General features: G+C 43.9%; 1 protein-coding gene across 1 annotated transcript; it reads left to right on the top strand.

The window, feature by feature from the left end:
* Positions 1-257: 257 nt before the first annotated feature.
* c6h15orf39 (chromosome 6 C15orf39 homolog) lies at positions 258-17,105 on the top strand. The gene is made up of 4 exons (XM_041938660.1): positions 258-263; positions 6,815-7,003; positions 9,932-13,190; positions 15,211-17,105. The coding sequence occupies exons 1-4, from the start codon at positions 258-260 to the stop codon at positions 16,326-16,328; spliced, it is 4,572 nt and encodes a 1,523-aa protein (XP_041794594.1). The 3' UTR covers positions 16,329-17,105.
* Positions 17,106-17,309: the final 204 nt, after the last annotated feature.

The following is a 17,309-nucleotide window of genomic DNA, read 5'->3' as shown; positions in this document are numbered from 1 at the left end:
TTGCTGTGACTCTTCTGTGAAGGTCAAAAGTGATGAAACCCATGGTCCACGTGGTGTTCGACATGTTTATCTTTGTGAAAACCCTCTGTCTCCTAACAAAGTGAAATGTACCAGCCTGGGTTGTGTCGAGAGGAGACTGGTGAGAGAATGTAAAACCAGACAATGGTTTGTTTATATTAGTGAGTGGAAACAGACTGTAACAACTGTATGACTTACTTAATTAAACTGAGAGGAACTGAACCATGTAGGTAGCAATCATGCAGGTATGTCCCCTCTGCAGTATTATCGTGTTGGACGAGAAGTACTACGCAGCTATTCGGGCAACCTGCTTGATAAGAAGCCAGGATATAAATACTCATACATGTCATCCAGAGACAAGAAACACTTGAAACACTTTAGGTGCAAAACAGGTTCACATTTACAAACACAATGTAAAGCAGCACAGTTTGTATAAAGTTGATTATTAAAATTCTACCTTCTTACAGTTAAACACCTTTTATTGTTTTAGAACACTCTTGAAAAAACAGAAGCCTTCCTGATGGCACGCATCACTGGTGAATCATTAATTGTATTTCTTGCCATCAAACTGTAAACATGCACTTATTTCCAAAGCAATGAAATTTCTCTTCCCTGAGGGAGCTAGCTCTTCTTTTACAACCAACATGTAGACATTTATGCTGCTTATGTTTGCTTTTTTTTCTACGCTCTCCAGATAATTATGTTTTATCTCAGTTTATCTCTGTTCCCAACACATCCAAGGGAGTCGGGAATATTTGGTTTGCAAATTAGTCAGGGGCATTAATACTGTTGAGCTGTCGAGGTTGCAGCACATGGAGCCATGTGAATGGCTCTCCAAATAAAATGCATCCTTCCCTGAGCCATAACCTGTCCTGCTGCTATTGGCTGCTGTGTGATTCTGTTAATGATGCCAGAGGAACATTACATCAGCCACTGGCGAGGGGAGTGTCACTGAGGCCTTGGCAGCTCTGTGGAGGAGTGTGCAGCAGGTGTGCCTAAAGGAAGTTACACCATGTTCTAACTATGGATCATCAAAACTTGAGATTGGCAGTAGTCAGATGCGAAGTGAAACAATCAGCGTTAAGCTTTCAAGACGAAACATGCTTGTCTGTACTGCCACTGTTATCCAAAGATGTTTACTTTCAGAAGTTACTCCACAGTCTCCCGAAAATATTATTGCACTCTCACCGCTATCAAACCTCTGTGTTTTGTGATGTGCAAAAACATGCAGGCCAAAAATGTGAAACCCACAAATTCTCATAGAGATACTGTTGAAAATGAAGGCTATTGTAAGTTAACATAAAAAAATTATAAAGCACCAACAAAAACAGACCAATCCAACACCAAACCACACTCAGTCACCATACTGCTGACTGACACTCATGACAAAAATGTAAAGTAATTAAAATAATTACCATAATTACTTATCTGGAACTAATTATTATTATCACGATTGAAATCTCAAATCCCAGGAATTGTTCAACTTTTTTAACTACTCACAAGTGAAACAAGCCCACAACCACTATATAAGAACAACACATCTTAGTGACAAAATAGTTAATAAAATGTATAACATGCAGCAAAGAACAGTAGCTAATTAAGGGAGGGGGATACAAAAAAGACTTCAGACTGTCCGCTATCCACATTGCATAATACATACTTTTCATAGGGTGTATAACCTTCAGGGCATTCAATCCTTCGCAACTGGACTTTGTCAGTTTGTCTTGGAAGATGTTTAGCCTCTCATCCGAGCAGGCTTCATCAGTTCATGCACACCAGACTAGATAGGACAGCTCTAGTCTAATGAAATGGTGTTAGGTTCAAGTATTTATCCTCTGAGTGAGGCCAACCCCCAAAACCAAGGATGGTATCACTCTATTGTGAGGCAAACATTCCCCCATTAAGGCGGGGGTAGGGTGCAACCCTTGGGTGTCAACGACAGTCGTCTGCCTCGTTAGTGTCCCATTCTTGTTATTGGGAGGCTCCTTGAGCCATGTGTGAGTGGCTTTGTTGTTTTATTTTCAGAGGCTAAATCTTTGAATCTCTTTGGTAGAGATGAAAGGACAGCATTGTATGTGGAAGATAGGTGGTGTCTCAGACCCCCCCTCTGTTCAGAGATGGTTTTTCAACCTTGACATAGATGGCTTCTCTTACTCTTCTTTCAAACCATCTGTCTTCTCTGTCCAGAATATGCACATTTTTATCCTCAAAGGAGTGTGCTTCCTCCTTGAGGTGCAGGAAAATAGCTGAATCTAGACCTGAAGAGTTAGCCCTTCTGTGTTGTGCCATGTGTCTGCTCAGTGGCTGTTTGGTTTCCCCAATAAACAAGTCTGTGCATTCCTCACTGCACTGGACTGCATACACCAGATTGTTCTGAGTGTGAGGTGTCTGGTCTTTGGGGTGCACCAGCCTTTGTCTGAGAGTGTTCCCCGGTTTGAAATGTACCAGGATGTTGTGTTTATTAAAGATTCGCCTGAGTTTCTCCGATACACCAGACACATTTGGAATGACGCCGTCTGTCTCTCTTTTCGTCCTCTGTCACCCTGTTCTTTCTGGAAGCAGCTGAACCTTTTACAAAAGACCAGCTGGGATAACCACAGGTTTTGAGGGCATCTGATAACACCTACTTTGTGTTCCAGTGGGAGATGTGAGTCAAAAAGGAGGTACTGGTCTGTGTGAGTAGGTTTTCTGTAAACCCCAATATGGAGGCGCCTGTTCTCTCCAATGTGGACATCACAGTTAAAAAAAGGCAAACTTATGTCCTTGACATCCTCTCGAGTGAATTTGATGTTCTTGTCCACTGAGTTAATGTGCTCGGTGAAGGCTTGCAATTCTTGGCTTTGGATTTTTACCCATATATCATCCACATATCTGTACCAATGACTTGGTGTTGTTCCTTTGAAAGAGTTCAGAGCCGTTCTTTCCATGTTCTCCATGTACAGATTAGCCACAATGGGGGATACTGGTGAGCCCATGCACACCCATGCGACCAGTACCTCCTTTTTGACTCACATCACCCACTGGAACACAAACTAGGTGTTATCAGAACTCTCCAACACAGAGCTGATAATGTTCCAACCAGCCAACAGGCCAGAGACAAGGAACACAAACACCTGAGGGATGCCCTCAAAACCTGTGGTTACCCCAGCTGGTCTTTTGTGAAAAGTTCAGCCGCTTCCAGAAAGAACAGGGTGACAGAGGACGAAAAGAGAGACATCACAAGAAAAGAGAGATTTCACAAATGAAATCTCAAATCCAAGGAATTGTTCAACGTTTTTAACTACTCACTGAGAACAAGTCAAACAAGCCCACAACCACTATATAAGAACAACACATCTTAGTGACAAAAAGTTAATCAAATATACAATATGCAGCAAAAAACAGTAGCTAATTAAGGGAGGGGGTTACAAAAAAGACTTAAGACTGTCCGCCTTCCACATCGTACAATATATACTTTTCATAGGGTGCAATCTGTACTGTATAGACATGGGGCAACAAATGTACAATATGTGTCCAATACACCAGTATGATATGTTGCCCTCTGTGTCAATATGTGCACATGGGTCTTGTGTGTCTGTTGCAACTGCAGTCTCTAGGCTCAGCATGTAGCTTCTGTCCTCTGGGACTGTTCAACAGGGTTTCATCAGAAACTACATCCTGAGAGATGACTCACTCTGGCCCCTGTGTCACCACAGCTCACCTTACTGACGTTTAAAAGTCGTAAACACCTTGTGGATTCACTCAGGAGCGTGTGGCATATTGTACTTCATGTATTTAGTTCATTATGTACATACTTCACTGTGTCTTACAATCAAAAGCAAGTTTTTGCCATTAAAAACGATTGATGGTAAACTACCTCATGAAAGTCCTGTGAAAGGATGATATTTCAGTGTAACTGCTGCCAGGTTCAGTCTAAGATCCACGTGGAACAAAAACAATGAGCTGGCAAATAATTTTACTTTTAATTTGTGCAGGTGCTCCTTCCTCAATTATCATACACCAAGGCTATGAGGCGTATGATCAGGTCAATCAAATATATGTCAGATTGGGCATGATCAGGGGTAAAATGATGTTTGGAATGTAGACCACTCTTAGTTGTGGTATGTGAGGCCATGCAGGGCCACGCAGGGTCAGATCAGGACATGATAAAGCAGAAGGGGTACTGTCTGAAGGGCTATCAGGACGTGAATCTCCTGTAGAGGTAGATACAGATTGTCGCAAAGGAGAACATTCCTCAGTGGGACAATGCCCAGAGCATGATCTGGTCTTTGAGATAAGAAAGAGTTAGACAAAACGGCATGCTCTATATTGTGTTGTCAGTATGTTAAGGGCAGAGTTTTCTGATCTGACCCTGTAGCTCTCTCGGATGGCCGGCATCTGATCTGATACTGCTTGTTAATAAAGGTCTCTTTAACTCAAGCTTGTATCAGCAGAGCTCTTCCTTCACCATCATCACACCACTGCTCAGCAGGACCTGGCTGATAAACATCAGCTATTAATCTGTTTGCATGTGTTACCATAAGATTGTAACTCTCTTCTATTCTACATATGAACCCTGTGACCAGTAAAATGGAAGGGATGTTGATAACCCTGAGGAAAGACAAGCTCATCTGCTAAATGTTTGCTGTGGATTATTACATGACTATGGTGTCGCACAGGAAAAAAATACAGTACTGCAAAGTATCCTGCCAGTAACCATTTGGCAAAGCGTCAGAAAACACCAGGCAGTAGGTCTCTGTTTACAAAAAAGAAAATCAGATAGTCTCTTCATTCTGTATAATCATTTACTGACTTTGCTTTCAGCAACAGGTCCACTGGGAGGACTGGAAGGTTTTTGAGACTTTCTGATCCTTTTCCAACAACCCTTTGTCCCTGGCTACAGCTCTCTATCTTACCCGCAAAGCCTATATAAGTCTATTCGCCTTGCCAATGTAAAAGCAGGTTACAATATGCATGCATATGTATGTACGGTATATGTGTATGTGCTTAATGCATCATTTTCCCCCTGTAAATTTGTTGCTGTGCCCATATGGCGCACTGTAAGCCCCTTGATGCTTTATGTTGGTTAGCCTTAAGCTGTAATGCCATGGTAACTGGAAGTGGGGGAGATGTGAAAGCGCCCTGTGGGGAAAAGTCCCCGCCTTCTCTCCTCAGTCAAACCCCCTGACGGGTGTCTCTTTACCTGCGAGGCCACACAGGGACTGATGGAAGCCACCAACTTGTCTAGACCAAACTGTGAAAGTCCCATGGGACACACAAATTAGACTCTGGCTTGCATGATGCAAGTGCAGCAAGAAATGAACTCATCCAGAGGGCAAAACGAGCAAGTGGAAGAATTTATGTTTACAATGATGTCGGATTGCCTGTATCTCACCATAATCATCTTTTTTAAAGCACCAGGCATGATGGTAAAATCACACATTACTATTACTTTACAACTACTATTAGAAAAGAGGGAAAACACAGTGTGGCTGAGGTAATGACTGACCTGATTTTAACTTTGGTCGACTAAAGTCAACCATTAACTACATTAAGATCAGGTCAAAACGGGGTGATTCTAGAGCCTTCCGTACAACTGTGCTTTGTCTTTACAAGCTATAAGTTATATTGTGCTTCTATTCATTTTTATTAAATGAAGCACCTCGTCCTTAGCTCTTTTGCTCTGTGGTTTATTAGAGGTTTTACTTCTCTGAGGAGGCTGCATGCACCCACGACAGTCTGGATATGACCCGCAAGGGACTTTTGGCAGCCCTCACCATGGTTTTTTTCAGAGGAAACATTTGAATATTATGCTACCGCTACCTTATACTGTTGGTATAAGACGACTCTGTGGTGTATAAATTGTCTGATTCACTCGGTTGTACAAGTGCAGAGGGATAACTTATTTAGGTCAGGGCTCCCTAGACTGTTTTTTTAAAAATAGATAATAATAAGAAACAAATTAAAACAAAAACCTGATATATTAAACTCCATGGAGCGAAATAATAACTATGACAGGTTCTTTTGTTTTTGGTGACCCCCTGCAGTATTCTGAAGGGGAGTGACAAGTTAGGGCAAAGAAATGGATGTTTATCAGCCAGGTCCTGCTGAGCAGTGATGTGATGATGGACTCCGCTGATACAAGCTTGTGTTGACCAGAACTTTATTAACAAGCAGCATCAGATCAGATGCAGGCCATCCGAGAGAGCTTCAGGGTCAGACACAATATACAGCACGTTTTGTCTTACTCCATTATATCTTTCCTAACTCACAAACAAGATGATATTCTGCGAATTGTCTTACTGAGGAATGCTTTCCTCTGCTGTTACCAATTATACCTGTCAACATATATCCACCTCTATAGGCGATTTACATCCGAATAAGCCCCTATGTGCACATGACCACATCTGGTTTCCCTCTTGCTGATCTGCCCTGCGTGACCTCACATACCACAGCTGAGAGTGGCCTACATTTTAAAACATCAGGTTACCCCTTGTCATGCTTAATCTGACACACGTTTGACATTTGATTCACCTGATCATACACCTCAAAATCAAGCAACACACACACACACACGCACGCAGACACTCACACACACTTGTGTCATCCGTCAACGCATGAATAAAAACACGACTAAGTTCACTGTAGGTGGCACCAGTTGCCAGCTGGCAGCCGCTCATTAGGACACAGCCAATAAAAGTGACACAGCGGTCAGCGGGAAAACGCACATGCGGAGAGAACAAGCGGCGGATAGACGGAGGGTGTGACTCCGCCTATTGATCAAAGACCATCCTCCTCCCTTTTGTCTTTTCTGCAGTTAGTTAACTTCTCCAACAGCCGCGTGGAAGTCAGCCGAGCCGCTCCAGCCCTTCATTTCATGCGGTGGGATTTTGGCGCATCCGGGCCAACAAGCAGAGAAGACACGCTTCTGCCCCGTTTCTCTTTCTTAGAAACTGCGTTTCATGGAGTCTTCGTGGAAATTATTTACTGTCACCGCAGCGGCGAGGTAAGGAAACATTTTTACTGCTCAGCCCTCCAAATGTCCAGATTAACGGCAGATTCGGATACAGATTGCGAGGCAAACACACGGGTGGATCCTTACGAAAGCGTGACAGATTACGAAACTCTTTCACGTAACCAAATCAACTCACCTAAAGTGTACTGTGAGTTTTTTTTTTTTTTTTTCATTTCAGCCCACAGTGTGGTTTTACTTTTACCGTGGTTTATGTCGCTTTCGCAGCCTGTATGGAAATGTCTTGCACTCTGATCGAGCTCTGGCGCGTCCACGATTTACATCATATTTGCGTCCTATTATTTTCAGCAGGCTGTTGATGCGAGCAGGACAAAAAAGCTCATGTGTGCGCATGTAAGCCCTGATAAGCAAATTGAAGCTCCCCTGGCTACAGCTTAGCCTGCCTGTCAAAACAAACCCCAGAGACACCTTTCTCGCAGATTTGAAGTTCCGTTTTCGTGTGTGTGTGTGTGTGTGTGTGTGTGTGTGTACCTGAGTTGTTTTTATTGGTTCCTTTGAGCGATCTTCCGGAAACATAACTGCTCTTTTGCTTTGCGCCCCCCCTCCATGTCAAGTGAACTTCTCTTGACCCGACAGACTCATTAGATGTCAGATAGCATAAAAGATTCACAACCTTTAGACGGACTGGGCAGAGGCGAGTTTCTTGCCCACGTGGTTCGAGGCTCAGCCTGTCAGTTTGGACGGTTTTCTTTCGGAAGTCGCTCTCCATCACCCGTGCCCCACAGACCCGCGAGTGCGTCTTTCAGTCCGCTGAAAGCAGCTCTGCAGTTTCCTCTGTGCGCACAAACCACACGGGTCCTCGCCGCACGCAGACGCCTTCTTCGCTGTGACTCTACTGAAAGGTGTCAACAGGATGCGCAGATAACATCTGCTCGGGTCTGCGCGCCGTATGCGCCCGGATCCGATCCGAACGTGGCCCGCGTGTGGTTACAGTGAAGCCTCCACTTTCACCTCCGCCTGCAGATGCATCACAAATGATGTCGTTTCATTTCATTCACTTCCAGATGTGTAAGATGCGCGCGCTCGTTTGATCTGATACTCATGTTCCAACATTTATTGGCCGATGTTAAGCTCTAAATTTGGCTGCCAGGGATGTTTGTGCGCTGCGATCTGTTATTTTTGGAGAGAGAAGTGAAAGAAGTGGGGAAAGGTTTCAGTTCAAAGTGGAAAAAAAAACAAAACAAAAAACAAATAAAGAAACCACCTGATAGCGGCCTTGTCGGCTCGCGCAGATGCGTGTGTGGCAGGGTCATGACTTCATCACGTGACGAGGTCATCAGTCTTTCTCCTCCTGTGCCAGCCTGACAGCGGCAGGCGGGTCGCGCTGTGCACAATCGCTGCTGCCTTCAAGTTCCCGTTGGAAAAGCCAGGAGCAGGAGTGGAGCTGGCATGGGTATTACGATCAGGGCTAAACGCGTTTGAGAGATCCTGAGTCTCACTGATGAGCTGCCAGAAGAGTTGCATGGACATTGTAAATGTTTGTGAATGTATAAAATTACATCTGAAATAATCTGTTGATCAATAGAAAATGAATCTGCAACTGTTTTGTTAAATGATGGATAATTTAGATAATTTTTTGAGCTGCAATACCAAACATTCATTGGTTCCAGCTCTCAATCAAAATTTTGACGGGCGTTGTTCACTGTTCTCTGACATTTATAAAAACAGCCATGTTTGACGCAATGTTAATGTCAAGTACATATTATTTATCGTGCATATTCCCGTAGTTCTTGATACACTTGACATATTGTGTCCATGTTATGAGAAAAAGAGCAGTGGATGGTGTATTTGTAGATTGAAGGCACTGAGTTTGACATGTGCTCCCTCTTCTACAAGTGCTTTAATAGACTATCATGATGCCAGTAAACGCTGTCACAAGTAACAAACCTGTTTATTGACCATAAGCTCTCAGAGCCGGGGAGGAAACTTCAGGCATTTCAGTAACATTTGAGCATTCGCTGGTTCCAGATGCTCAAAGGCGAGGATTTACAGATGCCTTTGTCATATTTTGGCCTTTGACAAAGTAATGAATTGCCAATAGTAAGCAGATTAATTGAAAAGGAAAAAATAAGTCACTCGCAGCCCAACATTAGAGAAGTGAATGAAAAAGGAACTGTGGTGTGACTGAGGGTTTGTGGCAATAAAATGCAGAATAGGAACATATGGTGTCGGCTCTCAGGCCATGAACACAGGATGAAAAGGGCATGGCAGATCAGATGACACATTCTGCTTTGATAAAAGTCAGGCTGAGGCTCTTTGATGGAACCCTGGTGACACCTTCTGACACCTGAAATGAGCCGTCGTAAGACCAATACACATTGAATATGACTCAAATGCAGCTTTCCAGTAGCTCAGGTCCGGTGTGATTCTCATATTTGCAGACATGCCCTTGAAGTCAAACTGCTTTCAATCACACATTTGTATTCTATCACCACCATAACCGATAGTGCTGAAGGCTGCACCATGAGAGCTGCTTTGTTTGCTGCAACATGAGACAGCTATCACATTGTCCGTCTGGAGGAAATTCTTCTTCTTTCTCATTCCCAGTCTTTGTCATTCACTAATATCCCTTGCGTAAGTGTTAAGGGATGACTCATCCTCACAAAGATTGTAAAGTCTTTGGCACTTGCTGCATTTCGCTTCTACCGATGTGCATCTGCTGCTGAGCCTGTATGTGACATGTGATGAACCACAAGATCGTCAGGTTGAGGAGATGCCTCAAGCCAGCTGTTCTCTAACATTGACCCCATTATAGTCAAAATGTTTTATTTTTCTGTATCCTGCTGTCCAATTTGATCTGAGGTGGGAGTTTAAGATAATTAAAAACATGGATCCCTTGAACTAAACTTGTATAGGTACTAAATAATGAATGCCAGTGTCTAATTGTTTTTATTTTCTCAGGGCTGGAGCCAAACCATTGCGGCATCACAACAAAGTTACTACATGATGAGCAGCCAGTCGATGCAGACCCTCATTGGCCCTGTGTTTCGACGCAAGATGCCATTACTGGACGGGACCATAGCATCCACAGGAATGTCAAAATCACAAAACATGTCTGACTTCCTGGGTAAGCAGATGCTGCAGTACAGCGGGGCCTACTTTACTTATGACCCCAGAGGAAAAGACGGAGCACGCTTCACTCCTCCTTGGAGCAACTCAAAGGCCTCTCTGCTGGATGGCAGAAGTCCTGTGAGTCACCTCTCTGGCATGGAGGGACAAAACCACGTTATTTACAGGCAAGAGAGCAGTTCTTTAGAGGAAGGCCATTCTCATTCTTCCTCTCTGCCTCACACCCCAGTAAAACAGGGCTTCACATTATACACTAAAAGTCCTGGGGTCAGCAGTCCTGCAGCTGCTACATCCGTGACTGTCAGAAAACAAAAAACCAGAGGCGACAATTCATCTTCCCCATCTGAACACTCAGTTTACTTAGCCATTCCTAAGCCAGTTTACGGACATAACCCCTGTTGTAATGAACTGGGCTGTGTGATAGGACAACGATACGGTGTGGAACACGGCTCTCCGAGGATACCAAACCCTGTGTACAAGCATGATTGGATGCAAACTGACTCTGACTACACTGAAAGACTGCCCCTCCAGAGGAAAGCACAAGACGCACTGCTGCAACAGAGAGGTTTACAGTTTGAGCCCAGTGCAGAACCACTGAAGAGGATACCTGTGGAGACATACAGCCCAGGTAGAGCAAGGGCTTTGCCTGCTATGATTGAGCCAAACTACAGCAGTTACCCCTGCACCCTGACTCACACAATGTTTGGTTCTTTAAGTGAGCAGAGCCAGCGTTTACAGACTTCCCCCAGAGGCTACCCAGGCTTATACCCCTCCCACCCTTCATATGAGCACGTGACCTCAGAGGTTTATCAGGAACATTCTCCCATGTCCAAATATGGCCAGCTAGCACAGCACCCGATGTTTTACTACCCCCAGGAAAATGTGGAGGTACAAAACAGGACACAGTGTAATGATATTGGTAGTAAACAGAGAGAAGACGTTATTCTCAAACACACGGTCTCAAACCCTCGGCAGCATTACATCGTGCCTCAGTCACTTCATGGTGAAATTCCTTTGCCGAGCACTGAAACGTTGCCAAATCATTCCTTAGTGCGGGGATTTGACTACCCATGTTATGCAGTTCCTAGGTTCAATTTAAATGCAAGCCAAATCAGAGCCCCCCTAAAAAGGCAACATGCATCACCTAACTTGCACTCTAATCGCATTAACATTTCCCCGTCCAGCCAATACATGGATCACCCCATGGCCTCTGCAGCCAACCTACACCAATCCAATGCCAGACTGCATGTCGACCAATCACACACCAATTCACCATTTCTTCATTTGGACCAAACCAGTCCTACCAGGCGTACAAGCCAACCTGGCATCTCTCCATCTAGCACACAGATGAACAGATTTTTTCCCCCACTCACCAGCTTGCACATAGACCGACCTGTTCTTCCACCAACTGGCTTGAACATGGATAGACTCTTGGACTACTCCTCCAATGAAACCCAAGTTCGGTGCCCGAAACAGCCGAAAGGCCTTCCTGTCTCCCCAGCAGCATGGCGGCCCCGGTCACCCGACCGAGTTCACACAGCTGTACCTAACACTGCAAATGTCCGAAAAATTATTTGTTCCCCTGCTGTTGCACCAGGAAATAAACACAATAGCCCTGTGTCCAATTCAGGCAACAGTGTTCTTAAAGGGAGCCTGAAGAGAAGTATTTCTCACTCATCCTCACCCATCAAAATAAAAGAAGAAGACAGGGATTTATGTGAAATGGAACTCATTAAGAAACGACAAAAGGTGCAAATGGAGAATGTACAAGTAGGAAATAAAACTGACTCTCCTCCCATGCCAGTTATTGACAACGTCTTCAGTCTGGCACCTTACCAAGCATACCTGCAGGCCTCTGGAGTGTTATTTCCAGGCAGAGTACCTCAGAGACCCATCCAGTCATCTGAGCACCATGAAGTCAAAGCCAAGCCAGACATCAAAGAGAAAAGGCAAGATCAAGATAGACAACTGCCCATTGTCTGCCTAGTTTCCAAGGAAAGCTCTGCAAATACTCCAACAGAGAAGCCTGTTGTAGAAATCTTTGAACCCAAAAATATTAAAGTGGAAAAAGAAGACCCACCAGACATCGATAACTCTGTAGAGACCCCTGTTAGCCACCAGGACTGCAGCAAAGTAGCAATCAAAAAAGAGCCTGAAGAGAGTGCCTCATCCAACAGTGGGTACATGTTGGTGATAAAGAAATTTGAACCTGATGAACTTGAAAGTAAACCGTCATTAGCAGGTGAAAATGAGCCTTCAGATGAGACCAAACCTGGTGAAGCGACTGCACAGATGAGCTCATCTCCTCAGGGTGATGCATGCACACTGCACGAACAGGCAGTCGACGTTCAACCCAGATCCACTAGTCCAGCTCAGCCGCCCGAGCACAAACTAAATTTCAAAAACATTCCTCCCCAGTGTCTGAAACTTTCCACCTACAAAATCATTCTCCATGACACAAAGCTTTCTAGTCCTGTTCCACCCCAAGAGAAGCCACCAGTACCACTGATGACTGAAGTCCTACCAAAGGTAGAGCTCCAAATGCCAGTTCGCAAGCACTTCTTTGAGTTGCACCAGTCCCTCCACAAGTTAGTATCCAAGTCTGTGTTGGCCTCTTCAGAGCAGGAGCTCAGAGCCTGGCTGACTCAGTTGGACCTTACTGAACCGGCCTCTCCTTCAACCAAAGTCCAGAAGGTGTCCTGTCTGCTGGGGGTAAAAGCCAGAGAGTTGTGTCTCAATGATGAGGTAAAGTCAGCACTCCATAAGCTGCTCGAGAGGCTGAGAGAGTACACTGCCCAGGAGCGTTGTCCTTTTCCACACGTCATGCGGACAGGGGCAGCGTTCCTGCCCATGCTGGTGGTGAAGGAGCTGCTGTTTCCGACGGTCCAGGGCGGCTTCATCGACCAGGTCCTGCAGGAGCACAAGGTGGAGCTGCGGCCCACCACGCTGTCCGAAGAAAAAATCCTCATCCAGCTACATAAACGAGCGTGTTCCTCCAGGCTCCGGAGGCTGATGTCCCTCAAACACCTGCCCGACATCTACGCTGACGTGGTCAACCTTCTGTATTACACCTGTGTCTGCAAACACCTAGGTAAATGCACGTTCACCTCAGAGCTACTGAGGAAATTTGATATATACAAATCAAGTACAGTAAATGTTTTTTAGTAAAGAAAGGAAGGAAATGTGTATTGCAGTAATGTTGGTTACTAACATCTTATTTTAGTCCTTTAAAGCATTTCCGTCTGCTTTTTAAATGAGTGATGCTCTGGGATGGTATTATGGTATTTTGTCCCTTTTGGTATCACCAAACCAGACAAATTAGAGGTGCTGCAGAGAGCAGGGGGGAAACGCTGGACACAGCTGCTGATTTGACCAAATGCTGACGTGAACAAAAGTTCATGAAGGAGACAGAAAGTGAATGAATAATGGACATTTATATTAGGGTTCTGCATACATAACTGGATGCCTTTTTAAAAATATTTCACTGGGGATTGTTTCCAATAACAGCGGCAGTTCTTCAGCACAAAGACTGCAATTGCTGTTGTCAGTGAGCAGAGTTTATTGGTCAGACAACTATAAAGAATTCAACTTTTCACCTCAGTCATGAGTGAAAAGTATGAGCCAGCTTGTAAAAAGCAATGTTGTGTCATTTGTTCTTACTGTAATCAATGATAGATCAGGCAACTCACTGAAACATTTTTCAACTGTCAAACAAATCCATTTATTTTTTACAGAATCAACCTCACCTGATGTCCAAAAGAGAGTCCAGGTATATTTATTTTTCATGTTGTACCTCAATCTCACTACTCTTTGCTTTTTCTGGTTAAAATCAGGAAACTTCTACTAACTTTCAGTGACTAATCACAAGAAGTTGCATGATTGCACTATACTTATGCACTTATTATGGGTGGGTGCTGAGCTGGGCTATTTGTGGAAAAATGAAACTCTCCTTCATGATTCTGTTTGATAGCATTAGAGGACCTTAAGGGTTGTGAGGCAGGCCGATGTATCACATTGCCAGAGGAAGGAAGTGACGACCTGCTGCACACGGGGGGATTAACTGTGGCACAGTTTGAGCCCTTCGAGTTGGAGAGGAGTTCATGCTTTCAGAAGAAGGTCTAAATGTTTGGTGTTGTTAACACTTTGTTGTTTATGTGGGTTTAAAGAATGAGGCTGGCGATATCTCACATTTTTGTTGTCAACAAATCGAATGAAAATACCAAAACCAACAATGTGTCTCTCAATACTTTCCAACGTCCCCAGGCTGCTCCTGTGCGGTGTACGTGGGGTGCCCATGTTTGCCAGAATGAAGCTGCATGTCACCCAGCGCACTGGTGTTGCTCGTTTGTGTGTTTTAAATAGTTTCAATGATGGAGGTCTGTGGCAGAGAGCACGGCTGGCGATACTCGTCATAAGGATCACTTCGCTGTTGGTTTTGGTCTGTTTCATGAGATTTCTTGACAATAACAAAAATGTAAAATATCACCAGACTTGTCCTTTAAATCAGCATCTTACTTTGTGTCCTTCCTCAATTATTTTATTTGGCACATGAATTTACTAACTGAATTGGGCTTAATTGAATTTCTGTTCACTGCGGACATCATTAACAGTTCACATGGTTTGAGAGCACTTGACTTCCGTATCTGAACATTTCCCTTGTCTCACTCACTCTTGCCCAACTGCTGTTTCATCCCTGACTGATAGCCTGATCCCCTGCGGCAGCTGACTTTTTTCCCAGCCTCCGTGTTTACTCCCACAGCCTTCTATTCTTTCTCTGCTGAATGGGTGTTTCATGGTGAAGGATCATGCTGTCCGATCACCATGTCTGCTGATATTAATAGAATAGTTTCTCATCGTTCCTTTTTTCCCTAATAAGCACAGAGGGAGCACTGATTTGTCAGCGTGTTTGGAGCAACTTTGTGGTTGCTAGTTTGCATTTAATAATAATGTATTTTATTTATGTGCATGAGTCAGAAATCCCAATCGTCCACTTGTATCTAATGTCATCACTAAATAAATTCTATAAACTCTTGCCTTCCAATTTTGTCAGCAACGTCATTTTTTTGTATTCATGTCGACCTCTCCTCATTGCTATATTCCCTGTGTTGCAGGATTAGATATGGATGATCCTGCTACCAGAGAAAAAGGTGAAGCTTGTGAGGGGACTCTCAGCTGCAGGACTCCTGTGTTTTACGACATCACTTTGTCACCAGCCTCACCTGCAGAAGCACAACCACCGAGACATCCGACGGGCCAGGAAACAAAATCGAGTTTGAGCAGGAGCAGGACAAAAAGCAGGGTGAAGAGCAGTTCAAGGCGTATGTTTCTAGACAACAGTTTGTCAGACGAGGAAAAGATAAATGACACAGCAAATGGAGGAGCGCTGAATGCATTTAGCAGTAAAAAGTGGAGTGAACGTCACTCTGAAGGGACTGAGAATGGAGGAAATGACCGTATGGATGCAGAGCAGGATTCTTCACTCATTCCACTGAGCAGGACTTCTGAGAATTCGTGGATGCGTCCTTTAACCTCGCACGACCTTCCTCCGTCTCCCACTGACCCAGAAATGGAGGAATCCTCCAGTCAGCGTCCTGTTAGTCGTTCCTCTGGACCAGCCAAATCTCCAGTTGGAGCTAACAATTGTTCAGGTGTGATTCTCAAACTGAGGAGGATGTTTAGTGAAGGCCTGAACAGAAAAAAGGCGCGCTACCAAGCAATCTCGCACTCAGGGACGTTTGCCGATCCTTCCCTTTCACAAACTGACAATGGGGAGGGAGCGGTGAGCAGCAAGATGGACCTCCACAGGAGGACGCCCAAAGTAACCTGCAGGCAGAGAGCAGGAAGCTTCTCTCATGCCTTAAGACCCCTCAGCAGCTCTTCTAAAAGAAAACACAGATCACTCTTGAAGATCAAATACTGTCCCTACTTGTCCGCCTGCCACAGCGCTGAGCACAGGAGACGCTGGGTCCTGCGTTCGGCCGTCCGGAGGGCTCAGAGAGCCATGAGGTTTTACTACCCAGACCTGGTGGGAAAGAGGATTCGCCATCTGTATGAAGAAGATGACAAATCAGAAGTGTGGTACAGAGGAGAGGTGCTGTGTATCCACGAGGCCCACGCCAACCCTCTAAAGACTATATTTGAGGTGAGGTATGACAGCGAGCCAGAGTGGAAGTACTACCTGGAGCTGCTGATTGACTATAAAAAAGGCTGGCTCAAGATCGAAGACTAGTTTCCCCACACAAATGTCTGTGTGCCAGTTGTCTTTTTGGTCACATCACTGAGTGCAATGACCATTTTTAATCACTGTCTTTCAATCACTTTTTGTTTATGTGCTGAGGTCAGGTAAACATTCTGTCACTTGAGAGCTACAGGGTGCATCTTTTTTAGAGACTATAGTTGATGTGCAGCAACCTGTAGAACATCTTTTAATATCTTTTTAAGCTCTTATCTTTCACACATCTATAAATGGCTTTTCTGGTTTATTTCCCAATGAGATTGTGGTTATTTAAAAGAAATGCCACAACCTTGCTTAAGTTAAGAAAACAAACCATATAAAGACCTCCTTAACGGTAATCTTAAGCAACTATGAAGTTCAGCATGTGATTTTTACATTATTATAGTAATAAAAATGCTATTTTGAGTAAAGTAAGTGACAGGTAGATACTCGTATTTTTTTTTCTAGCAAGAAATAAGAAAACCGACAAATGATACGAAGACGATTTAAAAAAGGGTTTTGGTGCCAGTGCTACAGGGTTTTAGTACTGTGCCATCCACATGTATATAAGTTTACAGTAACAGTGCCAGTCATGTATGTCATTGTAGTGTGATTTTTTTTTCTCTCACCCTGATGATTGTGGTTGGTGTTTCATTGTGTATGACTGAAGGACAGGCATTAATGTAGTTCTGTACAGACTTCACCTCAAATCGTATTTTATTTGAATTTTGTACAACTTCCTTAACTTCTACTGATGGAATTGTTAAAACATTATTTCCACTGTTGTCTTTAATAAATGCTTATAATGATTCCAAGTTTTTCTCCCAAAAATACATGATTTTTTACTTTGGAACTACATTATGTAGGTTTTTATTTTTTTAATCCTATCCAGATTTCATGAGATTTCTTGAATTATCAAAGCTAAATTTTACATATTGCTGATCGATGATCAGCCACACCTTCGCAATTCACCATGGAGAGGACTAAATTAAATTT

Source organism: Chelmon rostratus, chromosome 6, assembly GCF_017976325.1.
Source record: "Chelmon rostratus isolate fCheRos1 chromosome 6, fCheRos1.pri, whole genome shotgun sequence".
Taxonomy (NCBI): Eukaryota; Metazoa; Chordata; class Actinopteri; order Chaetodontiformes; family Chaetodontidae; genus Chelmon; species Chelmon rostratus.
The sequence above is the reverse complement of the archived record's forward strand: the minus strand, read 5'-3'. Positions and strand labels throughout refer to the sequence as shown.

Excerpts from the sequence above, each read along its gene's own strand:
- c6h15orf39 (XM_041938660.1), top strand. Across the intron at positions 7,004-9,931 it reads ACTGTCACCGCAGCGGCGAG|GGCTGGAGCCAAACCATTGC; the intron begins GTAAGGAAACAT and ends TTATTTTCTCAG. Across the intron at positions 13,191-15,210 it reads CTGTGTCTGCAAACACCTAG|GATTAGATATGGATGATCCT; the intron begins GTAAATGCACGT and ends CCTGTGTTGCAG.